Below are 26,343 nucleotides of genomic sequence, written 5' to 3' on the forward strand. Positions count from 1 at the left end.
TTGGCCCATCATTAGCAAGTAAGTGTGTTATTTGGAATAACACACACACAATGGAGGAACTCAGCAGGTCAGGCAGCATCTATGGAGAGGAAACAGTTGATGCTTCAGGCCGAGACCCTTCATTGGGACTGGAAAGGAAGTAGGAAGAAGCCAGAATAAGGTGGTGGGTTGGGGAAGGAGTATGAGATGGCAGGTGATAGCTGAAACCAGGGGAGGGTAAAGGTACATGGTGGGGAAATGGGGCAGATGAAGTGAGAAACTGGGAGGGGAATGGTAGAAGAGGTAAAGGGGTGAAGAAGGAATATGATAGGAGACTAGGCCATGGGAGATAGGGGAGGGTTATTTGAAATGGTGCCTGTTCCTGCTGTTTATGCAAGGCCTCTGCACCTAATATTATGGGGTCTTAAACACGAGGAAATCTGCAGATGCTGGAAATTCAAACAACACACACAAAATGCTGGTGGAACACAGCAGTCCAGGCAGCATCTATAAGGAGAAGCACTGTTATAGGGTCTCAGGGCCTTTGCAAATGCTCCTTTTGAACCATCGCAGCACAAAGACAGTTACTCTCAGGAATTACACTTTCTTATATAAAGTGGTCTATGAAGTGGTCATTGAAGAGAAACCTGTGAGAATGAGCTCAAAGTGCTTGATTTGGGAATTTGCTGTCAACATGTGGACGACAATGCTGGAGCTGGTTGACTGTCATCAGAGTCTTTTTAAGTGTGTATTGGCATGGGAGAGGACACTGATACTGATTCACCAATCTGCCAATGAACTTGGTAGACTCTGTAGGGACATGTTTTATGGCAATTCTCCACTAGAGTGAAGTGCCTGCTGTAAGATATCCATGCTCCAACACATGCAAGAAGTTGAGACTCAACCTGCTTGATAGACTGTGAGTGTGCTGTTGGGTTTCAGGTTTTGTCTTTAACCACCCTTTACCTACTCTTGTTAGTCCATTGGAGGTTGTAAATTTTGTTAGGAATATGCCTTCATTCAGATGAGTCTTTCAAGACATGGAAAATGAATTACTCTGGGTAGAGTGGTGGGCAAGAGTTGAAGGGAAGATCAAGCAAGGCCAATTGGTAGAGGGCCATTGTTTATTGTATCTTCAGTTTCATGCCTGAACCAATGGTGGAAAAGATTTCATGGGTCCATTTGATTAACTCCAGGAAGTGGCTTTTTTGGAGGTGAGGTGTGGTATTGTAATGAGGAAGATTGAAAAGGGAAGTTTGACCCCATTCTGCACTTCAATCTTGCAGCACAGGAAGTAGGCTTTAGGGCTATTGCTGAGAAGAGCTAGCTAAATAATTTTTCACCCGATTCTCCAATATTTCATTCTTTTTTCATCATCCCATTTGAAAATCTGCTCCCACTATCCTTTCTAGCCATGCCTTGTAAGGCACATTCTGATCCAGTCCATTTCCTCATTTTCACTCTGAAATTTTGGCCTGATTTTAATGGTTCAACAGTCCTCTCTCAGACATTGAATCCTTTCACCAATGATTGTTGACTGTTCCCCAACTTGTTGCCTAGAATTGATTCAAATTTCATTGAGTGGTTGATAGTTCAACAAATGGTATTATCAACCAAATACCAACACCTTGCTTTTAACTACAACTCCATGTTCATTGTTTTATTTTATGCAATTGCAAACGTGAAAATACATTTCACATACAAGAAATTTATCAATTAAATATAAATCTATACACCTTTAAGAGCAATTTTAAAAAGTGTTCAAGTTTGCTTTAATATTTACAGATCAGTAACAGATGTTCAGCAGTTAAAAACAGTTCTTCCCCATTCTGTATTAGCTTTAAAGGGAGAACTAAACTGAGATCCCGAATCTCTGTAAAATTTAAAAAATCAGAGAGACATTATAATTTCCATTAATAACTCTTGATTATTGCCTCAGGAGCAGAACCTGGATTATTTTGGGATTGTGATTGAGCAGCTGAGGAGTTTCTACAGTACAAAAGGCCTACGAGTATCCAGCAGTCTCAAAACTCAGCAAGTTACTGCCTCTTGGAGAGGATGGAGGCAAGTAAGCTGAAGAAAGAGAATCGAACAGATCAGCAGATAAAGGAAGTGAAGCTGCTCTGTGTAGGGATCTCACAGCGGTGAAGAATCTCCCAATCTAGAGCTTGATTGCGCTGTCAGGCTAAGCTGGCGTTTATTGTCCAGCCCTAGATGTTCAGCAAACATGGCAGACATTTGTTTGGAAATACTGGTGCCTGGGAAGCTGCCTTTGATACTATTGAATAGCTTATTCAGAGGACAGTTAAAAAGAAATCACATTGAGCTAGAGTCACATATAGAACCAATGTGAGAAAGAACAGCGTGTTCCCTTCTCCAAAGAATATTCGTAAACCTGTTGAATTTTCCAAACATCCGGCAGCTTTAGCATTCCCTCTATCAGAATCTTTCTTGTAAGTTTTCTATTCTCACACTTCCTTGGTGAGATTTAAATTCAAATTTTGTGGATTCATATTCTAGTGATGTAACCATTACATTTCTTGAGCCTGGATTATTCTCTGACGGAGTCGCTAAATCCCTGGCATGCTTTGGGCCTCAGCTACCTGTAACAGAACGATGTTGGTCTCTGGGTTCAAGGATAACACTGTTAGTGTAATGACTTCAGCATCAGGCATGAAGTGCTGAACAGCAGGAGGATAATAGTCTGAAATGCTCCCTCTATGGAAGGTGAGAGACACGAGGTTTTTTTTAAAATCTTGCTTCTTCTCTCGTTAAAATTAAACTTTGTTCTGCAACTGATCTGGAAAAGACAAAGAAAACCATTTTATAAAAGACAGAGGGTCCGTGGTTACAGTTACATTTGATATTTCAGGACCATCAGATGCATTTTGCTCTCCCAGATTTGCCAGAAACCTTGGATCACCAACATCTCACTAACATTACACCAGCTGGTCACTGGATCAAAATCCGGGATATCCAACCCAACCGTAATATGGGAACATCTTCTCCAACTGAAGGGTAGCCAGAGTTGAGTAATCTTGCCAGTGAAGCTCTGGGAATACTGGGAGTTATGGATCTTGGTGCTGGTCAGATCCTATATAGGGAATTTCTTTAGTTCCAAGGAGAACAGACTTCATTTCCTTGAGTTTCAAAGGCTGAAAACTAATCAGAGGTGTTGATAATGATAAAGGGTTGGACTGTGACTGACTCCTCTCTCTAAAGATCCCCATTACCCACCCAACAGCTCCTTGACTTGTACACCTTCAGCATGGCACTGGAATTCCCATCCCAATGTGGGATTGCAATCCTAAGAAGCAAGTGGGAATTGGGTAAGGCACAGAGGAGAGGCACAACAGTTTTCAAATGCAAATTGAAATTCAATTGCAACCAGGGTAGGGATGGGTATCAGAAGGGGAAGGAACACAGCAGCAAGGATTCTCCCACATGTGCCTTAGCACTTGGGCAGGCCAGTATGGGGCCATGGGGGAGAGGGGGGGAGTGGGGGGTGCAGAAGAGGGTGGCAGCGTGGGGAAGCAAAGGAAGTCTTGATTTCTACAGTATCTTTCATGGCATGGTATGACATTACAAAGTGCTTCACATTCACAGTACCGTTGCAGTGCAGGAAATAAAGCAGCTAAATTACACACAGCAAACCTGTTTCAGTGATGTTAGTTGAGGGAACAAAAATATTGGCCTTTCACTGAGTCAGGAACACACCTTTTCTTCAAAAACCAGAGGATCTTTTACAGCAGTCTAAAAGGTCAGAATCTCGTATCCAAATCCCAGCTATGCCTCAGTGCTGTTTCAGAAACAGTGAATTACCTCATCAATGGCCTCTCTGGCAGTGCTCGTACAGTCTCAGGAGTAGGCCTTGAGCCCATGAGCTATCAGCTGGGATGCAGCTGGTGGGAAAGATCATGCTGGGTCATGGGCTATAGGTATTTTATAAAACAACAAACTGCTGAGTCAGGTACCTTACTCTGTCAGTCTTCAGGGAACCCTTGCTGACTTGGCCTCTTCCGCAAAACTCATCATCTCACCATTTAACTTCTCCATTTCCGTACTGTTAAGAGAATACAGAGGGAAGGTGAAGGAGGATCAACCCATGACCTTGGCAACTGGTATTTCAGGGAGTAACAAGACTCGAGGGCTAGGATGCAGGGCCCAGCAAGTTCATGGGAGTGAAAACAAGAGCAGGGGTTGACGACCTGGTCCCCAAAGCCAGGCCCACCATTCAGCATGATCATGTTTGATCAACCCTAGGCCTCAGCAGCTCTGTGCCAGATCTTCACGGCCTTCAGTCCATGATCTTTCAAAAATTTATCAACTGCCATTGTAAGCACCTCTAACAATTCGCCTCCTCTACCCCCTGAAGTACAGAATTCCAGAGTTCACTCCCCTCTGAGAGGAGTGATGCTGACTTACCTTCGTTTTAAATGATCATCACTTTATTTGAGACTCTCCAACTACTGAAAACAATTCCCCTCTCGCAACCCCTTTGGATCTTCTATGTTTCAATATGATCTCCACTAGTTCTTGTAAACATACCCAAATCTGGAAAACCCGCTTAAGTGATGGAAAATGGGTTCACATAACTTTCCTTTAGGAATCCACACCAGGACTGAGCCGTAAAGCCTCTGCAAATCTTAATACTGCTGATTCTTGCTTGTTGGTTCGTCCACTTTAATGTTGTAAACCGCAGCATTTGAGAACAGGGCCTTGTTATTTCTGTTCCCTCATGGTGGAAAGATCGCAAGTTATATCTTAGCAGTTAGAGAAATTTGGGAATTAATCGGGAGTGGGAAGAGAGAGAATCGAGGAAGGAAGGCACAAAAGGGTGAGGTGGCAAAAAAAGGGGTTAGAGAACAAAGGGTAGAGGTGACACAGCTGAGGGAAAATGTGGGGGGGGAGAGAGAGGGGATGGGGGGAACTCAATGACTTTCACATTCTTTTCTAAACACCAGATTAATTGCCAGAAAACCCGAAACTAGGCTGTTGAGAGGACAAAGCAGGAAGAGCTTTACCTGTGGACTCTGAGGCATCAGGACCTGATGTCACCCTTCTACAGAGAGAGGTAGAGTGCTGCCCCTTACCCATCTTTGCCTTGATATTCTAGCTCCCCCTTCTGTGGCTCCTGCTCCATTTCCTCGTCGTCTGTGAAATCCCTCGATTTCCGGCAGAGCTGCACGGTAACCATCACGATCACAATCAGGATCACCAGCCCTGTCGCTCCTCCGATCACAATCCCCAAGATCAGCATCTCCGAGTAAGTGACTGTAGGATTGGGTAAAAAGGTTTATTATTGCCACACCACGAAGGTACAGTGAAAATCTTTGTTTTGCGTGCATCCATACAGCGAATTTCATCACATCAATATGTTGAGGTGGTACAAATGCTGCCAAGAAAGTGCAGTGCAGGTGGAGGATAAGGTGCAAGACACTGAGAGAGACAGCAGCGTGAGAATACGTTACTGAATTCGAATGAATTCTCTGAACCCAGACAGGTTCCCAAACTCAATCCAGGCAGACAGATGTGAGGAATAGTCTGAAACAGCCCCATTCCCATCTGGACCACTATCCAGCTTTCCCTGATGGAGAAAGGAGTTCAGATTTATTTTTTAAAAATTAGCTTTATTTGCCATGCGTACATTGAAACATTGAATCATACTGGGAAATGCATCTTTTGCGCCAAGAGTGCGCTGGGCGCAGCCTGCAAATGTCACCGTGTTCCAGCAGATTCACCTCTAATTCATTTTTATCATGCAATGAAGCAAAACAGCAGATTAGAGGCAACTTGAAACAAACCTTTATGCACAACAGAAAGTTTGATTTCACCAAGGACCAGGTCCACATCAGGAGGATTCAGCACGCCGCACATAAAGGTTCCATTGTCCGAAAACTGTAGGTCAGTGATGGTAATCGATACATCTTTTCTCCAGATGTTTCCTGACCACACCACCCGTTCCTTAAACCGTCCAGTTGAAGATGCATATGGTTGCTCAAGATAATACATGACCTATGGAGAGAAGAAGAAGCTGATGAACAACTTGGGCAGTATCCCCATTAGCAAGGTGCTCGAGGGGCTTTACTTTGTGCCTAATCAAAGCTGTTCCTGCTCTCAGAATCTTTGGTGTGACAATATAAAGGAATTTTGAATCTAACCAGTGCTGTGCCTGCTCTGGAATTAGTTTGATGGGTGGGGCAGTGCAGAGGGACTTTGTGCAATGTCTAACCACTCCTTGTTAGGTGCACAGGGAGAAGTGACTACACAACATACTCAATCAATGACACAATATTCCACGGTTAAGGGACAACCGTAATGAATGGGAGAGTGTGAAAGTTTTTACTTGTAAACAAGCCATTGGCACTCCTTTCTCAACCCAATCCTGCTCCTGTTTCTTATGTTCTTTCTCCACCCCTTAAAGCAGTTATTTTGTTCATTATGCTCCATCTTTGGTAATGCAATTAATCCCATTCCTGCAGTAGTCTGTAAAATGTTTTCCTTTAACATTGTTCATCAGATTCCTTTTTATAGGAGACTTTGGCCTCTGTTTCCATATCCCCTCAAACAGGGCACTCCAAATTATAATTCACTACAATTAAAATTTCTCATCTCCCAAAGTAGGTATCCTGTGGTGAGCAACTCCTATTCTGACACCCCAAGGTCTTTACTTCCTCTGGACTCTCTCAAATGACAGCACATCCTTCCTTCGATATGGTGGAATACAGGACTCCTTCATGATGGAGTACTTGACAGTTGCCTGGAGATGCTGGTGTGGGAGGGAGCAGAGGCCTGTCATTCAGTGTTGTCTGGGTGAAAGACAAGCTGGATTGCATTCATCTGCGAAATTCATTGCCACAGATGGCTGTGGAAGCCAAGTCATTGAGTATATTTAAGGTGGAGGTTGATAGGTTCTTGATTAGTCAGGGTACAAAGATTTTGGGGTGAAGGCAGGAGTATGGAATTTAGAGGGATAATAAATCAGCCATGATGGAATGGCAGAGCAGATGATAGGCTGAATGGCCTAATTCTGCTCTTATGTCTTATGATTTTACCATGCCACCCACAGCCCCAAACAAGCAACCTCTCTGCCACTAGGCCACAGTTTATCATCTATAAAATGCACTACAGTTACTCTAGAACAAGGTTTTCCAACTTTTTTTTATGCTTTGGACCCTTCCCATTAACCAAGGGGTCAGTGGTTGGGAACCCCTGCTTCAGCAGGACCTTCCAAACCCACAGCCACTACCATGGAGAAAGACAAGGTGAATAGGTGCATGGGAAGCCAGCAACTCATGAACACAATCTTGATCTGCAAATACATTAGTGGCCCTTTATCATCGCCGGGTCTAAGTTTTGGTATCCCCTGCCCAGAAACAACAGGGAAATACATTCACTCAAAGGGCTCCACCTTCAAAAGGCAGTTAGAGATGGACAATTTAAGCCAGACAAGGTGGAGAGAACATTCACAAGGACGATGCCAGGACTGAAGGGCTTGATTTCTGAGGAAAAACCAGACAGACTGGAACTTTTTTCCTTGGAACAAAGGAAGTTAGAGGTGGGGTGACAAAACAGGTTATAAAATCATGACGGGGATAGTCACAGTCCTTTACCCAAGGTAGGGAATCCTTTGGTTTATCGTCTCAAATTATCACATGTACTGAGACAGAGCGAAAGGCTTGTCTTGCATATTGTTCATACAGATCAAATCATTACACAGTGTGTTGAGGTAGAACAAGGTAAAATAATAAGAGTGCAGAATAAAGAGTATAAAGCTACTGAAAAAGGTGCAGTGCATGTAAAGAATGAAGTGCAAGATGATAATGAGGTAGATTGTGAAGCCAAGAGACAATCTTATCGTACAAAAGGCCCAGTCAAGAGTCTAAGAACAGTGGGATTTTAAGCTGTCCTCTAGTCTGGTGGTAGGTGCTTTCGGGCTTTTGTATCTATTCCTCCAATGGGAGAGGGGAGAAGTGAGAATGTCTGGGGGGGATGGGGGTCCTTGATCATGCTGGCTGCTTTACTAACGAGTTGAGGAGTTTAGACAGAGTCCGGAGAGGGGAGGCTGGTCTTTGTGATGTGCTGAGCTGTGTCCACAAAACTAGCGTGCCCAGGTTCGACGCGAGAGGGAAAAATTTATAAGTGATAATGAGGGGCAAGTTTTTCCCCCACACAGAAGGCGAGGGGTATCTGAAACAAGCTGCCAGAAGAAGTGGTGGCAGTGGGTATGATTAGGATAGAGTAAGAGGAATATTGGCCAAATGCAGGCAAAGGAGATTGCTCAGGGAGACTCCTAGCTCAGCATCGATGAATTGGGCAAAAGGGCATGTTTCTGTGCTTTCTAACTCAATGATTCCAATGCTGGTCTTGCCTGAGACATGCAGTTTGTGTGGCACAGGATTCAAACCGTATCTAGGGAGGCGAGTCCAAGCCACATTATTTGGGGCAGGAGACACCTGTTGGGAAGCGATTAATCAACATAACACTGAGCTCGTGTTGTTCTGTTATTGCATTCCCAGTCCAAGAGTTCATTTTGCGCTGGAAATCCACCCAGGATACTCACAACTTCCTCTTTGTCACCGTTGTCGGGTCGGAAGGACCAGGTAACAGTTGTCTGTTTCCCAACAGGGAAGTTGGATTGAAATGTGCACTTCAGACGGCGTTCCGTGCCATTTCGAGCCTCAACATTGCCTTCTGTGTACATGTGAACACCAGCAACATTGCTGATACCTGCACAGGAAATAGATCACCATTCAGCAAGATTAACACCACTCACTTCACAAGTGTACAGACTTACAGTTTCTCAGGTAAGAGTCATGTACTGTACAAATGCACAGTTCCTGTGTATTCAATTATTACACAACAACTAATGTTCTAATTATTAACTTCACTTTGCATAAATCTCAATTCCTGTGAAACTTCCTTGACATTATTTTTAAACATACACTCATCACTTACAACAGAAGTAACCATTCATCGGTCACAAGGAATGGGTTAGGCAATCTCTTAGAAAAGAGCACTTCACCCTGTAGCAGATGCTGCCAATCTGGAAGGAGCCTCCCTTAGAAAGATCACTTGTAAAAATAGTCTAAAAACAGTCAAAACCTCAATCTTCCTACCAGGGATAAAAAGGAATAAGGAGAGACTGGATAGGCTAGGACTGTTTTCCCCTGGAGTGTAGGAGGTTGAGGGAAAATCATGGAGGGTCATAGATGAATAGGTGGATCATGAGATGAATAGCCAGTCTTTTCCCCAGATTATGGGGATTAGGTTTAAGAGTGGAAATTTAAGAGAACCCAAGAGACAACCTTTTCATGCGAGTATGTGGAATGAGCTGCCAGGGGAAGTGGTAAAGGCAAATACAATTATGACATTTAAACAGGTACATGGATAGGAAAGGGCTGGATATGGGACCAAAAAGCAACTAAGTGAAACTAGCAACTTGTTTGGGACAGACATTGCAAAGATTGCCTAACTTGTTTCTGCTGTCCCACAGAACATTCACCCACTCTTTAGTTCCCATTTCTAATACCACATGAAGGCAAATATTCTAACAGAAATAATGATCCATCCCAGTGGGCAAGTCTCTGTAGCAAACAGCAATGAGACGTTGAGCATATTGTCTGCCATGAGGATATTGGTTGAAGAATATGGAATATGGCGATGGGGGAGATTTCTCTGCTCTGAGAGAGGTCAAGGTGGCTTGGTATAAACAAACATCATCCTTGACTCCAGGTACCAATAGGAAAGACCTCATTACAGCCCACACCGAAACTTATCCAGACCAACTGCTGTTAATACACCAACCTTAATGAGATATGGGAACACTGTCATGAACAGTGTCACAGCTCCCAAACACAAAAATATTTGATAAATAGATTTGAGCACAATGGTGGGTGTGATCATAGTGAACAGAAGTTGTCAGACTGGCCTCCCTGATCCTGTAACAACTCAGGATGGGCTCAGCACTGGAGCACCATTGGGGAGTGTTCCCTCCCATCTCCTATTTTCTACCTACACCAATGACTGCACTCCAATGATCTACTGACATTGGATTAATTACGGGAGATGACTAATCCAACTACCACCAGCAAATAAGCAACCTATTGTCTTCGTGCAATCACAGCAGCTTGGAGCTGAATGCCCTCAAAGCCATGGAGATGCATATTCAATTTCAAGTGAAATGTGTCTCCTCACCACCCAATCATCAACAACTCTATAGTTAGCACCATTTCAACATTCAGGTTCCTGGGCACCATTATTTCACAGGACCCCATGTGGGAGAACCACATCTACTTCACTAACAAAAAGGTTCAGCAGAGGATATACTTCTTGTGGCAGGTGGTAAAATTCTATCTTCTGCAGAACATACTAGAGCAATTCTGCATTGCCATCATAGAAAGCATCCTCACATCAGCTATTACTGTCTGGTTTTGTGCAGCATATCCTCTCACAATAAGCAAAAACTACAGCAAGCTATCAGGTCAGCAGAACAGGCAATTAGCTGCAGTCTACCATCACTGCAAGACTTGTATGCGTCCAGGGCAAAAAAGTAGACAAGGAAAATCATTGCAGACACCATCCACCCGGCAAACTGCCTTTTCCAAAAGCTCCTTCCTGGAAAATGCTATACAGCCATTAAAACAAGGCTTTCACACAATCTTAACAGTTTCTTCCCCCATGCAGTTAATCTGATCAACCATTCTAGTTATCCCCCCAACCCCCCTCTCTCTATTACTCCCATCACTGCACACTGCCCTGTAAACACTTATAATGCAGGGAGCTGATTATTGAGTTCAAGAGGAGGTCCACAAGCCAGTCCTTAGAGGATCAGAGGTGGAGAGGGTCAGCTATTTTAAATTCCTCAGTGTTATCATTTCAGAGGACCTGTCCAGCACTTCACTTCACAGCAAATGCCCAATACATTTAAAGGTAAATGGAAAATAAAATTAATCCTTGACAAATACTGTATGTCTCCAACAATACTGCCCAGGTCCTAGAAATAAGGGTAATTAATCTTAATGTGAAGCCAGTGTGATTAACAAAAGCAACCTGCTTCACGTAAACTTAGTCTAGTGAAAAACAATTTTTGTTATTGTAACTATTGAGTCAACTGTAAGTGAGTCATGGGAGTTTTATTTTCAGCATTGTGCTGAACAGGATCAACTGGGTAAAAGACTGAAGAGGTAGTACTACTAGCTGGGCTCAGATTACAACATATCAGTTAGCATCTCGAGCACTAAATACTGCAGGAAATAAAACATCAAAATAACCACCAGCTGCAAAGTACAGATAAACAATCTCACAACAGTACTTTGGCCCATACAAATATTAGCACCACAAAATATGTTTCAAGGTTTTAGGTCAAGGTACAAGTTTCAAGGTCATTCCAGCTGAAACCTGAATCCAACAACTGTCTCTTTAAACCACACTTTGAGTGAATGGGATATCTGCCCAAGATTGGGTCAGAGGATGTGGCTTAAGGCACGGCATCAGTGAACAGGTTCGATCCCCGCCTCCAGTGCTGTCTGTGTGTGAGGGAAAGACAGAGACGCTCTCTGTGACCATGTGAAAACACCCTTCATTCCAAGAGCATGAAAATTGGTGTATTAATTGTCCACTGTAAATAGCCTCAAGTGTGAAGGAGGGGGCTAGATTATGGAAGGAACTGATGGGAATGTGGGGAGTGAAAAATAGAATTAGTGTAAATGAGTGCTCAATGGTAAGTACCGACTCAGCGGGACAAAGGATCTATTTCTGTGCCTAATATTGCACATGCCATCTCTTTGGAAAAGTTATCCAGTGAATCCCTTCCCCTATTTCACTCCAGCTCTGCAATTTCAATCCTTCAATGATACAGTTTGAAATCCTTATGGAAACTTGTTATGGAAATATCATGCACATTTTCTTACACTGGGGAAAAGGAATCTTCTCACCTCACCTTTTCTCCCCTAATTACCCCAAACCCGGTTTATCAACAATTATAGCATCGAAACAATTTCCCAATGTTTTACAATCTCAAAATGCAAAACTAGTCATATCAAATAATCCAAGCAACACACACAAATTGCTGGAGGAACTCAGCAGGCCAGGCAGCATTTATGGAGAAAAGTGAACAGTTGACGCTTTGGGCTGAGACCCTTCATCAGGATCAAACATTTCACCTAACTTGCATACAGACCATTTCATCAGTTCAGTGCATTGTGGTGCCAAGCATTTATGAAGTTTCTTGGGCCAAACCCCAAACAGCAAGTTCATAGTCAATAAAATAATTATGTTTCTTGGCGTAGCAGAACATTTTTGCCCAGGCGTGTCCCTACTCGCCCACGCTAACATTCCTTGCAGTATCATTTCAAACACTCAGCATGGGACATACCATCTGATTTTGATATTTAACCTTTATGACAGGAAGTGGGTCAGTGCCACTATAGGGAGTATAGCTGTCTCACCAGCCTCAGCAAACTAGGTTCAATTGCTGCTGTCCGTGTGCAGAGCTTCCACATTGTCCCTGCATTGTGTGGGTTTCCTCTGGGTGCTCGGATTCCTCCCACATTCCAACAACATGCTAAGCGGTGGACTAATTATCTCCTGTACATCGCCCTTTATATAGGGCGTACTGAGAGAATTGGGGAGGGGCTGCAATAATGAACAGATATGACAAAGAATGAGTTACAGGGGAATTACTGAGGAAATGAGATACTGACAAAGTCAGAATGGTCTAAATGGCCTCCAGTATGTTATAGCAAATACAAACTTCATGCTGTGCACATACAGCCTCTGTTCTACCTCCTTGTATCAGTTCTGAATAAATGGTTAATTTCCCAACATCTTTGAAGTGTGCTGTAAGGAGACCCATTAATTTTACCAGAAACTATGAAAGACTTAATTGTTTTTTTAGGAAATCGTGCTCACTGTCAAATAGTCACTCACCCTTTGTCCATGAACTGGCAGTTTAATACAATTGAATAACATGTTAGTCATGAGACTGGCATCATATCGGAGCTAAAATGGGTAACTTGGTAGGGCTATCAAGTTGCCCAATATTCAAAAGATGTTATGTTCATTTTTAGTGAAACCATCTTTTCACTTTGAGATTAACAAATTCTCAAAGTTACATCTGTGGATTTGGATTCCTCACTTCCGAAATACAAGTCTAGATTTACAACGTTCATATTGGTGTGGGCGATGAGAAGCTACATTCGTCAGACTAAGGATAAAAAGCACGTTGATGTGGGAACCTCAAACAGAATTAAATATCCTACATTGTTGTAGAAGCAAGTTGATATTTGCCTCTGATATTATACACCTCTTGTCATGGAGCTACAGCTAGTGAATGTAGATTCCATAAGAATACTTCTTCCTCTCTGTCCTTGCCGAAATTTACCCTCACAAGCATCGTGAATGAAGTGATCAACACTCTGCAGATGCTGGAAATCATAAGCAACAGTCACAAAATGCCAGAAGAACTCAGCAAGTCGGCTGAAAGTTCTCGGTGACTGCTTATTCCCCTCCATAGATTCTGGCTGACTTGCCGAGTTCCTTCCGCATTTTGTGTGCGAAGTGGACCATCTTTTATCACTTCCAATTAGCAGGGTTTGCTGTGTACCAAAGGGCTGCTACACTTCCTATGTTGGACAGTGACTATAAAAGGATATGGCAATAAAGTGTTTGGGACTTCCCAAGGTTTTGAAATTCAAGTCACTTCTTGAAATTATCAGTCATCTATAGTGAATTGGAAATTTATTGTAATGTACGATGCATTCGGATTGGCTGCATCACCATTTGGTATGGGGGGGGCAGGAGCTACTGCACAAGATTGAAATACGTTGCAGAAACATGTAAAATTAGTCAGCTCCATCATGGGTACTAGCCTCCGTAGTATCCAAGACATCTTCAAGGAGCAGTGCCTTAGGAAGGCAGTGTCCATCATTAAGGACCCCCACCACCCAGGGCATCCCTCTTCTCATTGTTACCATCAGGGAAGGAGGTACAGAAGCCTGATGGCACACATACAATGATTCAGGAACTGCTTCTTCCCCTCTGCCATCCACTTTCTATGGGCAATGAACCCATGAACACTATCTCACTACCTTTTTTTATTTCTGGGGGTTTTGTTTTGCAATAGTTATTTTAACTTAACTATTTAATAGTGTTACGTACCCAGTAACTGGGTGTCTTACCAGCAAAGATAGAAGTTTCCGTTGGAGTCTGGTACTATTTACAAAAGTGTTTATTAGTAAAAATATACAAATCAATATCAACAATGCAAATATACAGATAATACACATTAGCAATACTAAACCTAAAAGTGTGGGTATAATAATAATCAATAATAAACAAGCTCTATCGATGTCTAGGGGGTAATGAATTGTCATATGTGAGTATAAAGTTCAGTTCATACAGGCTGAGGTAGTTGTTGGTCGGGGGGAGGAAGGGGGGGAGGAAGGGGGGGAGGAAGGGGGGGAGGAAGGGGGGGAGGAAGGGGGGGAGGAAGGGGGGGAGGAAGGGGGGGAGGAAGGGGGGGAGGAAGGGGGGGAGGAAGGGGGGGAGGAAGGGGGGGAGGAAGGAAACAGTGACAGCCAGTCAAACCTTCCTTTACATTCTTGATCCGTCGATGTGTTGTTGTGGCCATTCAGGTATGACCCCTCTGTCCTTTAGCTAGACCGTTCTTCTATGGTGGACACGTCACCCAGGCAAGGGTGGACACACACACAAGCCCCCACCGGCCTCGCTATAAACGCTGAGTTAAAATTGACCGATCCTTCGTTCGGTCTCCAATGCCCCACACTTTTCTCGTGGGTTCCAACACTTAAACAGTGCTCACTAGTGTGTCTCTTGGTGCGTCTGAGGAGTGTCTCTCTAGACCTCACTTTTATCCCTACTCACGGGGTCTCAGGTGTCAATCAGTTTTGAATGGCTTAGCCCATCAAACCAGCCCACTCCGGCTGTCCACTGAGGAATTTTAATGAACAGAACAGTACCAAGTAAACAATCCTCTCCGGAGCCGTGAGTCTTACAGGAGTCATAATATGGTCTCTCTCCCCCGGTGTTATCTCGCCCCTGTCTGAAGTAAATGTTCCAGTCCCAGTATGTTTTGTTCCGTCTCTTTCTCTCTCATTAACAGCCTGGCAACAGTAACGGTTTGTAATTCTCCCAGGGGAGGGGGACATGGGCAACCCTGCACCCTTCTGCCCATCAGAGCTGGTCATCCTTCGTAACAATAGACATACGCATATTTAATATAAGTTTTTTCTATATTATCATGTACAGTATTACATATTACTGCTGCTGTAAAGTTAACAAATTTGCAACATATGCCAGTGATATTAAACCTGATTCTTGCACCCATTTCCTTAATCATCTTTGTTTATATACCTCATTTAACAAGTGCCCTGGACTGTCCCTTCCCATTTGGGACTTTAGGTCACCAACTACACGTTCTCTGAAGATCTCTCTCCTCTGTAACACCACTACCCATCTCGCTCCTCAAACAACCTGCAACGTCACAGATCCCAGAGTCCTCTACACTCCACAGACTAAAGTCCAGAAGCATTCATCATCCCAGCTTCTCCTCACCAAGCAGAATTTCTTTTTTCCTTTCTCAGCTCTTACCATTTTCTCCTTTTGTCGAATCTCTTCCCACTTTTTTTTTTGCAAGTGGGGGAAGGGGGGATCGTTTTTGCTGCCACTTACGTGCAGGAGGGAGGGGGGCTGGGGTGGTAGTTTGGGGTTCTAACATCTAACTGTCATTCATTCTTTGGGGCACTCCTCTGTTTTCGTGGGTGTTTGCGAAGAAAAGGCATTTCAGGGTGTATATTGTATACATTTCTCTGACATTAAAATGTACCTTTGAAACCTACATCTGTGCATTACTGATGCCCTTCAAAAGCTTCTAGTTTCCTGTTTTGAACTGTCTCATTTTCCCCAGGATTGTCAAATCCTCCTATGTCTTCCTTCCCCAACAGAACAGCACGATTGTCCCTCCTTCAGTGGATACCTTTGCATAGCCCAAGGGTCACCACCAAGTTCAAGAATAGTTACTACCCCTCAACCATCAGGCTCCGCAAAGGGAAATCCTGCCTGACAAATCTGCTAGAATCCTTCGAAGAAATAACAGACAGGGTGAACAAAGGAGAGGCAGTGGATGTCATTTACATAGATTTTCAGAAGGCATTTGATAAGGTACTACACACGAGGCTGCTTACAAGATAAAATCCTATGGTGTTACAGGAAAGATATTGGCACGGATAGAGGAATGGCTGACAGGCAGGAGGCAAATGGGAATAAAGGGGGCCTTTTCTAGTTGGTTGCCAGTGACTACTGGTGTTCCCAAAGGGTCAGTATTGGGTCTGCTACTTTTTACATTGTCAACGATTTGGATAATGGAATTGGTGGCTTTGTGGCAAAGTTTACAGATGGTACGGAAATAGATGGAAGGGTAGGTGGTGCTGAGGAAGTACTGTAATGCGTTCACAGCAGGACTTGGACAAATTAGAAGGGCAAAAAGAGGCAGATGGAATACAGTGTTGGGAAATGTATGACAATACATTTTAGTAAAAGAAACAAGAGTGCAGACTATTATCTAAGTGGGGAGAAAACTAAAACATCAGAGGTACAGCAGGACCTAGGCGTCCTCCTGCAAGACTCCCAGAAGGTTAATTCACAGGTTGAGTCTGTGATTAAAAAAAAAAGGCAAATGCAATGTTGGTATTTATTTCAAGGGGAATAGAATATAAAAGCAAGGAGATAATGTTGAGGCTTTATTAGACACTGGACAGGCTGCACAAAAATTGACAAAAAAAAATGGCAAGGGTTGACAGGGATATGCCAAATTTCTTAAGAGGAAATAGAGGCCTTGGTGAGCTTTCCTGGCCACGACATCTACATGGTTGGATCAGGACAGTCTGTCGGTGATCTTAGCTCCTGAGCACTCGAAACTCTCAACGCTCTGAGCTTCAGCAGCGTGTGCACCACCCACTTCCTGAAGTCAATGGCCGGCTCTTTTGTTTTACTGACACTGACGGGAAGGTTTTTGCCACAACACTGAAAGTTGCAGCAAGGCAAGGGTTAAAATTGTAAGCTGGCAGAACAGAGTGCAGGCACTTTGCACAGCCTTTTGTGAGTGCGGAAGTTCAGTAAAGCACGAATCAAAATGATAAGCTGAGAGGGGCTGTGTACAGTCACTCAGGCTCAACTCTCCTTTGTACAGTTTTTATGCTCAAGTCTTGGAACCAAGGTCACTAAGTGTACCAAGACTGGATAAAGATGTAAATAAAGGATTTGAGGGCAACACTAATTATTGGACCATTATTTTACTAACTCTCAGGTATTATTGAACCTTAACACATAGATTTAATTGCATATTAGTACCTAACATAATTATTAGGATTGGTACTTAAGTATGCTAAGTATGGGATTCAAAAGTACCTGATGTTTCCATTGGATTGATATCTGTATCCATCTGGTCAATTTTTGTACAAAATATCATTTCTTTGTTCAAACATCAAAACCGAGTGGTGACAGGGGCCATACTGTTCTCCTTGCGCACATGTAAATGAAGCATGATTGAGGAATGAGTGAGAGTTGTCAGGTTCCAGGTAATTGGTGACAACACAAGGTCAATAAGCTTTCTAGCTCCTTCCTGTACTCTGACTCATCATTATCTGAGATGCAGCCCACTACAAACCTGGAGGTGGAGGTGGAGCAGCATCTGGTCACACTGTTAGTGTACAGGGCGTGGAGTAGGGGGCTTGTGGTCCACCACTGTTGAGACTAATCATGGCACTGGTGTTGCTGCCTATCCTTACTGGTCAGAAAATTGAGGATCACATTCACCGATCACGTGACTGATTTGATCGGAGAGTTATTAGAATGTCATGTGATTAAACTCCCCACTTTGTATGCAATACTCCTGCAGTATCTCTCCTGCACCCCACCCTTAACAGCACTATTCTCATTGACTAAAATTACAACCAACCAACTGGACCACTTCCATTAATAGCCACCCTTCTGACACTCTCAGTCTGGTAACTGGAACTCACTGACACAAGGAGCAGTTGAACTAAATAGCATAGATTCAATTTAAGAGGCAGTAAACAAGCACAAGGGAGAAGTAATTACATAATATGCTTGATGCACCATCAATAACTCACGCCGAGACTTAGGAAGTGAGATATCGGCTTTTATTGACTGAAGAACAACACTACATCCTGGGGAAAATGAGGGAGAGCAGCAGGCCACAGTCGCCTTTATACAGGGGTCTGTGGGAGGAGCCACAGGGGCAGTCAGCAGGGTCTTGGGAGGAGCCACAGGAGCAGTCAGACAGGTATATCTAGTTCATCACAATGCTGATAAGGCTAGATATGGCACCCCCCACATGCTACTCCTGACACAACGTGCTATTGCAGCAAATTATTTGTATTTGTCATTAGTTTTATGCTTTGTTTCCGAGTTCATTTACTTCAACTAATTTGTTTCAACTTCAACTTTTCCCCCACTATCCAAACATATCTGCAGCATTTACAAAACTAAGCAAAATCCTGAAGGCCAGTCCAGAGTAACAGCACAGTTAGCAATTAACTTCAAACCTTGCACACTCACAAGGCTCTTTGTGGATTCAAGGATTAATCCAAATGTCTTTATATAATGTACAGCTTATAAAAAGGAGGGCCAATGTTTTCTCCAAATTTGAAACCCAACCACTATGGATGTGTTTCCCATTTATATTCAAGTGGATTAAATGGACAGAATTTTTTTAAAAAAACAAAATATACTTTATTCAAAAATAAAATTATGTACAATAAACCATTCAATGACTCTCAGTCCTTCACAACTGTTTCCATTACAGTCTTTACATTCCCACACTTTGCCACCCACGTGGCACTCTGTTATTCCATATTTACATACACGTGTTTAGGGGTATACACCCTGCCACCCACACATCAACTCCCACGGGAGAAGAACCCTAGACTGTGGTCCTTCCCCACCGGGCCCTTGCGGTGGCTGCACCGAGTTTGAGTGCGTCCCTCAGCACGTACTCCTGCAGCCGAGAATGTGCCAGTCGGCAGCATTCCCCCACGGACATCTCCATGTGCTGGTAGACCATCAAGTTTCAGGCTGACCAAAGAGCGTCTTTCACCGAGTTGATGATCTGCCAGCAGCACCGGATGTTGGTCTCGGTGTGCGTCCCCGGGAACAGCCCGTAGATCAGAGAGTCCTCTGTTACGCAGCTGCTGGGGATGAACCTCAACACTGCCCCTTCCATCCTCCTCCACACCTTCTCCGCGAACCCACAGTGCGCAAAGAGTGCGCACCGACTCCTCCTCACTGCAGTCCTCCTGTGGGCAGTGGGGTGTGGAAATGATGTCCCGGGTGTACAGGAGGGATCGGACTGGGAGGGCCCCTCTCACCGCCAGCCAGGCCTGTTGGTGAGCTCTGGCGATGAGGCATTTTGCCAGATGAACTGGACAGTCTGCTCAGGGAACCACCCCACTGTGTCCATCTCGTCCTTCTCCCGCAGTGCCTGCAGGACCTTACGTGCTGACCACTGCCTGATGGCCCTGTGGTCAAAGGCGTTGACCTGAAAGAACTTCTCTACGAAGGACAGGTATGGCGGCAACGACCAGCTGACAGGGGTTTTGTGCGGGAAAGGGGCCAGACCCATCCTTCGTAGCCAGGGCGACAGGTAGAACCTGGGCACATAGTGGTACTTGGTACCCACGTACCTGGGATCCACACACAACCTGATTCAGCCACACACGAAGCTGGCCATCAGGGTGAGGGCGACATTGGGGATGTTTTTGCCCCTGTTGTCCAGGGACTTGTGCATGGTGGTCCATCTGACCCGCTCCATCTTGGATCCCCAGACGAATCTGAAGACGGCTCGGGTGATTTCCGAGCTGAAGGAGCGGGGGACTGGCCACACCTGCGCCAAGTACAGCAGCCCTGACAGCACCTCACACCTGATGACCAGGTTCTTGCCCGCTATCGATAGGGAGCGCCCTCCCCACAGTCCCAGTTTCTGTTTCACCTTGGCAGTCTGCTCCTGCCTGTTCTTGTTGCACACCTCAGCCCCTCCAAACCAGATCCCCAACACCCTCATGTGATCAGCCCTGATGGAGAAGGGGGACGCTGGATCGGTCAGGCCAGTTGCTGAAGAGCATGGCTTCGCTCTTCGTGCGGTTGACCCTGGCCCCCGACGCCTGCTCGAACTGTTCGCAGATGCTGATCAGCCTGCGAACTGACCTCGGATCAGAGCAGAAGACAGTGACGTCGTCCATGTACAGGGAGGTTTTGACTTGTGTCCCTCCGCTGCCTGACAGCGTCACCCCTCTTATGCCCCCATCCCTCCTGATGGCTTCGGCAAAGGGTTCTATGCAGCACACGAACAAGACAGGGGAGAGAGGGCAGCCCTGCCTGACTCCAGACCTGATGGGGAAGCTGTCTGTTTCCCACCCGTTGACCTGGACTGCGCTACAGATGTCCGTGTAGAGCAGTTTGATCCAATTCCGGATTCCCTCCCCAAATCCCTGTTTGGAGAGTATTACCTGACCTCAGTTGCTAACATTCTCAGAGGTCAAGTGCTCAAATCACACTCAAAGTGGGCAGCATGGTAGCATAGTGGTTAGCACAACGCTTTACAGTACCAGCGACCTGGGTTCAATTCCTGCCGCTGCCTGCAAGCAGTTGGTACGCTCTCCCCGTGACTGCGTGGGTTTCCTCCGGGTGCTCCGGTTCCCTCCCACAGTCCAAAGACACAAGGGTTGGTAGGCTAGCCATTGTAAGTTGGCCCGTGATTAGGCTAGGATTAAATAGGGGGATTGCTGGGGGCGGGGGGGGGGGGTGGGGCTTGGAGGGCCTGTTCCGCGCTGTATATCAACATAAATAAAAGTGGGTTGAGCTCTTCAACGGGACACTGAAGGAATACTCCACCGAAGAGCGACCCATTAGATAGCACATGAAATTGAAGTCTTCCTTCTCAGAGGTGGCTGCAAAGAATTTCATGCCACCATTTCGAGGAAAACATGAGATAATCTCTCTGGCCTTCTGGCCAATATTTATCTCTCAACCAACATCACTAATAACAGATTATCCAGCCCTCATCACATTGCTGCCTCTCAGAGCTTGTCAAACCTCCTACTACCACATCATTCTAGACATCAAGTGAGCATGAAGAAGCAAGTCACAAGTAGACAAGCTGTAACTGGAAGAAAGCATCAGGAACTAGTTACACCTCTACATGGGAACTAAATGAAAAGGACAACTCCGCTTTCCAACAGGACAACAATATGCCTTTATAAGGGGAGGGGCTCAGAGTGGGGAAAATTAACTGTAAACATACAAAATGCAGGAGGAGCTCAGAAAGTCAGACAGAATCTATGGAGGGGAATAAACAGTCAAAGTTTCAGGTTCATTGGGACTGGAAAGGAAGGGGGAAGAAGACAGAATAAGGTGGTGGGGGGGGGGGAAAAGGAGTACAAGCTGGCAGGTGATGGATAAGACCAGGTGAGGGGGAAGGTGGATGTGTGGGTGGGTGGGGAGATGAAGCAAGAAGCTGGGAGGCGATAGATGGAAGTAAAGAGCCGAAGAAGGTGGAATCTAATAGGCGAGGACAGTGGACCATGGAAAAAAGGGAAAGAGGAGGGCACCAAAGAGAGGTGAGGAGCAGTGAGGAGAAGAGAAAGGGCGAAAGGGGGACAAGAATGGGTAATGGAAAAAGAGAGGGGGGGGGAAGAAAACCCTCTGTGCCCCTCCTCCTTCCCTTTCTTCCACAGTGCTCAAGATATCCAGCATCAGCAGAATCTCTTAATATTTGAAAATAAAATGTAAGTGTTTGTAATACATCAAAGCTTGAATTTATCCATTTGTTCAGAAGAAAGTAGAATTTTTGTATAAAACAACTTAATAGGTCAATAGAGTATTGGACTTCAGTGCAAGTGAAATGCAGTACTGAAGCCTTGCTAAACTGCACAGGGAAATTTAGGAGGAGGAAAGAAGAATTCACACTAGATTAATTCCTGGAAAGACTGAGTTGTCCTATGAATTAGCCTAACCTTGTAAAAAATTAGTGACATCTTAAAAAAAATACAAATTTCAAAGGGGGAACTGAAAGAGCAACTGCTGTAGGTTTGTTTTCTCCTTTTAGGATAGAGGTGGGAAGCTTTGATCTCTCAGCATAGTTTCAACACAAGGGACCATCTGCTTGGGACTGGAATTCTTTACCTCTTGCCTCGCCCGCCACCGAAAGCTGCAGAGGTAGATTCGATAAAAGCCAAGGTGGATGGATACATGGCCTAAAGTGAGATAAATTTCAGCAACCAAAACTTGATCCCTGAGCTCAAGAATGACCCTGACCATATGGAGGTTTAACAAACGTTGAATGTTTGTACAAGTGGGAAATATTTCCATGTATCGGAACTGTTCAACAGGAGATAGTGAGAAGATCTCCTGGGCACTGTGTAAAAAGAAAAGTGAGAAGTGTACTTGTTCAACATTTTTTAGCATCTTGATCACATCAAAATGGTGGCCCTGGGCCTGTACTTAATGGAGTTCAGAATAATGATGTGGGGAGGGGGTGGAATTTACTGAATATTGAAAGGCCTAGATAAAGTGGATGTGGAGAGGATGCTTCCTTTAGTGGGGGAGTCCAGGACCAGAGGGCACAGCCTCAGAACAGAAGAGTGTCCCTTTAGAACAAAGATGAGGATGGATTTCTTTAGCCAGAGGCTGTGGAACTCATTGCCACAGATGGCTTTGGGGGCCAAATCATTGGGTATACTTAAAGCGGAGGTTGATAGGTTCTTGATTGGTCAGGGAGTCAAAGGTTATGGGGAGAAGGCAGGAGAATGGATTGAGAGGGAAAATAAATCGGCCATGATGGAATGACAGATGGGCTGAAGGGCCTAATTCCACTCTTGTGTCTTATGGTCAAAGCACTTTATAAACAGGTCTTTCAGAAGTACTTAAACAGGGACAGGACCAGCCCATGTATCTTCTTGAGCCTGGCCAATCTGCTCTTGGACAGTTCTACTGCTTGCTGGAATCACATCATGCCCCAGCTTTATCTGGAATCTATCCAACCTCTCCCTAAGCAAGAACTGACCAGAAGCTGGTCTGATGTCTTGTTCTGTCAACCAAAGACCTCAAAACATACAGGAAATACTAGAAACATTCAACAGATCACAGGCAGCATCAGTGGCAGAAAGAGCAGAGTCAATGTTTCAGGTCTGAAATCCACCAGTACCCAAAGCCTTTCCAGCATTTTCTGGCTTTTCAATGGTAGCACAGGCTGGGATCACAACCTCAGTTTCATTTCCAGCCAGAGCCATGGCTTTGCCCTTCAGCCAGTGTTCCCATTCATCACACTCGCCCCCTCCACAGGGCAGCTCACAGCATTTCCACTCACTTGGCAGTGTACAACTCGGTCCCACACAGCAAGGTTCAAACACGTGTGCTATCAGCACAGTGACACTGTCCTTCAACCCTGTGCACAGCAATGACCTGACACAATAACCCAACCAGTTCATGAGTTAATGTTGTCATAGTAAAAACATTTCTAATATACAGTACTGTGCAAATGTCTTAGACACATTTATAGAGCTAGGGTACCCAAGACTTTTGTCAACATGGAGCAGAGAGTGGGCTTGTAAATCCGGTGGGAGCAAAGGATATTGGGAATGGCGAGGGTAGAGCACCAGGAGGGGGTGTGGGACAGGTGGCAGAGAAGGAGTGCCAGGGGCAGGGGGGGGGATAGTGTGGGTGCAGACACACCCAGCCCTGAGGCACCAGGCAAGATCATTTGATTCCAAACAATTAGTTTATTGATCATTACAGAATGTCTCTCTGGTGCTTCCCTCCCCCTCTCCCTTTTCCCAACCACAATTCCCCTCTCCCTACCTCTTTCCCACTCTCAGTCCACAACAGAGACCCATATCAAAATCAGGTTTATCATTACTCAGATATGTCATAAAATTTGCTTTTTTTTGGAACAGCAGTACAGTGCAATACATAAAATTACTACAGTTCTGTGCAAAAAAAGTCTTAGGCCCCCTAGCGCGCTCTCTCTCTCTCTCTCTATATATATATATATATATCTACCTATCTATCTAAGACTTTCACAGAGTACTGTATCTAATATACCAAAATATATTTAAAGCAGAGGTTTATAGGTTCTTGAGTGGCAAAGGTTACTGGGACAAGGCAGGAGGGTGGGGATGAGAGGAAATAAATCAGCCTTGACTGAATGTCAGAGATGACTCGATGCTTTAACTCCGTTCCTATGTCTTATAGATTTTGTTTGTATACCATACATAAATACATCAAGGTAATAAAATAAATATATAGAATATCCAGATAAAGAGCAACGCAGGTAAACAATAAAATACGCGGGTTACAACGAAATCGATTGAGCGATCTAGAATCTTTGGCGTAAGAGAGTTCGTTCAAGAATCTCGTAACACCGGGGTATTCTTGTTACTGGTGGTACGCGCTTTCAAGCTATCCCATCTTCTGCCCCGAATTTCACACATACATATATGCGTAATTTACCTGAAGCCAAGCACAGGAGAGTTTGACAAGGCCGTTCAGCTCAGAACCTGTTCTGCCGTGAACTCACATCATGGCCGACCACCCTGCTGCTTCCGCCGGCTCCAACCTGTAGTAATCAACCAGAGCTGACTTCGCCCTCTAGAATGCTACAGACAGGTTCACCAGGCGGACGTTGTGTGATCCGTATGTCCAACATTCAACTCGATATTCAAAGACAGTTCGATTCCAAGTTTATATTTGGAACAGAGTTTAAGGGAACCCTCTACTTTTAATACTTCCAAACGTGTAGCGAGACGACGCGAAAGAATCCAGAAATGTTCAGAATAATTCCCCCACGCCCTACGAAATCTACCCCACAACCTCACAGAAGAAGTTCCAATGACATATATTTCGCTGTCATTGACCGACTGGGAGCCCCCTGAAACTGACAGGGTTTCGGAGGGGCTTTGCCCAGTAATCGCGTTCCAATCCGAGATGGAAACCTGCCCGTGTCCCTGTATTAAACCCCTGACACTCACCTGCGAGTATCACCGCCGCCAGCAGACCCCGCGACAAGGTATGGGGCAGCATCGAGCCGCAGATCCACTTTCGCTGCTTTTTTTAAAATTATTATTCTCTGGATTTATATACAGGCGGAGTCGTCGGGATTGGGAAGCTCCAGGCAGGCGAACAACTGGTGGATCACAAGTTCAAACATGGAATTGGGAGGCGGAGCCTCTCGCGAAATCAATGCCCAAAAAGTCTTTACTCAATCAAAGTTTGCGGACGTGCCAGGGCGCCCAAGTTTAGTGTTTTGTTGGAATGTTTTACACAGTGTAAAATATATTTACATGTCTAGAAGGTGTGAATCAAACAATGTTTTAAAACTCTGCACTTCAGTTTATTGAGTGGGAACGCCTTTGGAGAAGTTGTAACTACTTCACATTGTCTAAGATGTTGGAGTGCAGATACCCTTGTTAGAGTAGAAAATGCGGCAGATTATTTAAGCAAAGCAAGTTCTCAGAAACAGCGCGAAACTGGGATGCAACAGGGTTTTTTTTTTTGGGAACCAGAAATATTTTTAGGGTGTGGCATTCGCGTCAATTCAGAGTTCCGTTCCAAAAATAGTATTGCAGAGCAGTCACTCTCCCAAAGGATCGGCCAAAATTTAACACCGGAGGCACAAGTGGCTTCAGAATCGGGACTCGGGAGCGACACATAGAACGCCAAAGGAGCTCAGCGGGTCGGGCAGCATCTGTGGAGGGGAACAGTCGACCTTTTGGGTCGAGATCCTTTATCTGGACTAGAAAGAGGGGAGATAGTATAGAGGGAAAACGAGCTGCAGGTGATGGTGGATCCAAGTGAGGTGGGCCTGGTGATAGGCACACGGGGGGAGGAGAGATTAGGAATCGCTGTTGGAAGGGACAAAGGGATGCAAACGCTGGAATCGGGGAGGAGAGGAAAATGAAGGATGGAATAAATGAAGGGGGGAGTGGGGAGGTCAGGGGGGAATGGTGGGGAAGGGGAACCAGTGAGGGGGTGAGTAGTGATGGGAAGATGGAGAGGGTGGAGGAGGGGAATGAGGCAAGGTGATGGGGATGAGGTAGCTCAGGAAGGGTGACAAAAGAGGCAGAGGGGGCCCAAGTGCAGAACTTGTCAATTTTATCAACTCCTCCACCAGCTTCTACCCCTGACCCCAGATGCACTATGTCCATCTCTGACATCTCTTTCCCCTTTCTTGATCTCCCTGTCTCTATTTCAGAAGACAGAATATCCACTGACACCTAGCCATCCACTCCAGGACATCTGAGATGTCCTCCTTTTACAGAAAATGCCTCA

General features: G+C 44.8%; 1 protein-coding gene across 4 annotated transcripts; it reads right to left on the reverse strand.

Moving 5' to 3' along the window:
- Positions 1-1,624: 1,624 nt before the first annotated feature.
- On the reverse strand, positions 1,625-25,222 carry LOC140716849 (myelin protein zero-like protein 2). 4 transcript variants are annotated; one of them, XM_073029825.1, is made up of 6 exons: positions 25,044-25,222; positions 8,543-8,709; positions 5,784-5,994; positions 5,073-5,253; positions 3,959-4,042; positions 1,625-2,779 (listed from the first exon to the last, which is right to left on the reverse strand). In XM_073029825.1, exons 1-5 carry the CDS (start codon positions 25,093-25,095, stop codon positions 3,970-3,972), a joined length of 684 nt encoding a protein of 227 aa, XP_072885926.1. In that variant the 5' UTR covers positions 25,096-25,222; the 3' UTR covers positions 1,625-2,779; positions 3,959-3,969. The 4 variants fall into 4 exon arrangements, with proteins under 4 accessions (XP_072885926.1, XP_072885925.1, XP_072885928.1 ...); XM_073029824.1 differs by having other exon boundaries at positions 3,954-4,042; positions 25,044-25,221; XM_073029827.1 differs by lacking the exon at positions 25,044-25,222 and adding an exon at positions 24,526-24,639 and having other exon boundaries at positions 3,954-4,042.
- Positions 25,223-26,343: the final 1,121 nt, after the last annotated feature.

The sequence above is a fragment of the Hemitrygon akajei genome, chromosome 26 (assembly GCF_048418815.1).
Source record: "Hemitrygon akajei chromosome 26, sHemAka1.3, whole genome shotgun sequence".
Taxonomy (NCBI): Eukaryota; Metazoa; Chordata; class Chondrichthyes; order Myliobatiformes; family Dasyatidae; genus Hemitrygon; species Hemitrygon akajei.

Bases quoted from the DNA above. Each gene is read 5' to 3' on its own strand.
- LOC140716849 (XM_073029825.1), bottom strand. From the start codon at position 25,095: ATGCTGCCCCATACCTTGTCGCGGGGTCTGCTGGCGGCGGTGATACTC. The intron at 8,710-25,043 runs GTGAGTGTCAGG...TTTCCTGTGCAG, and splicing joins GGCGGCGGTGATACTCGCAG to GTATCAGCAATGTTGCTGGT. The intron at 5,254-5,783 runs GTTTGTTTCAAG...CCAATCCTACAG, and splicing joins ACTTTCTGTTGTGCATAAAG to TCACTTACTCGGAGATGCTG.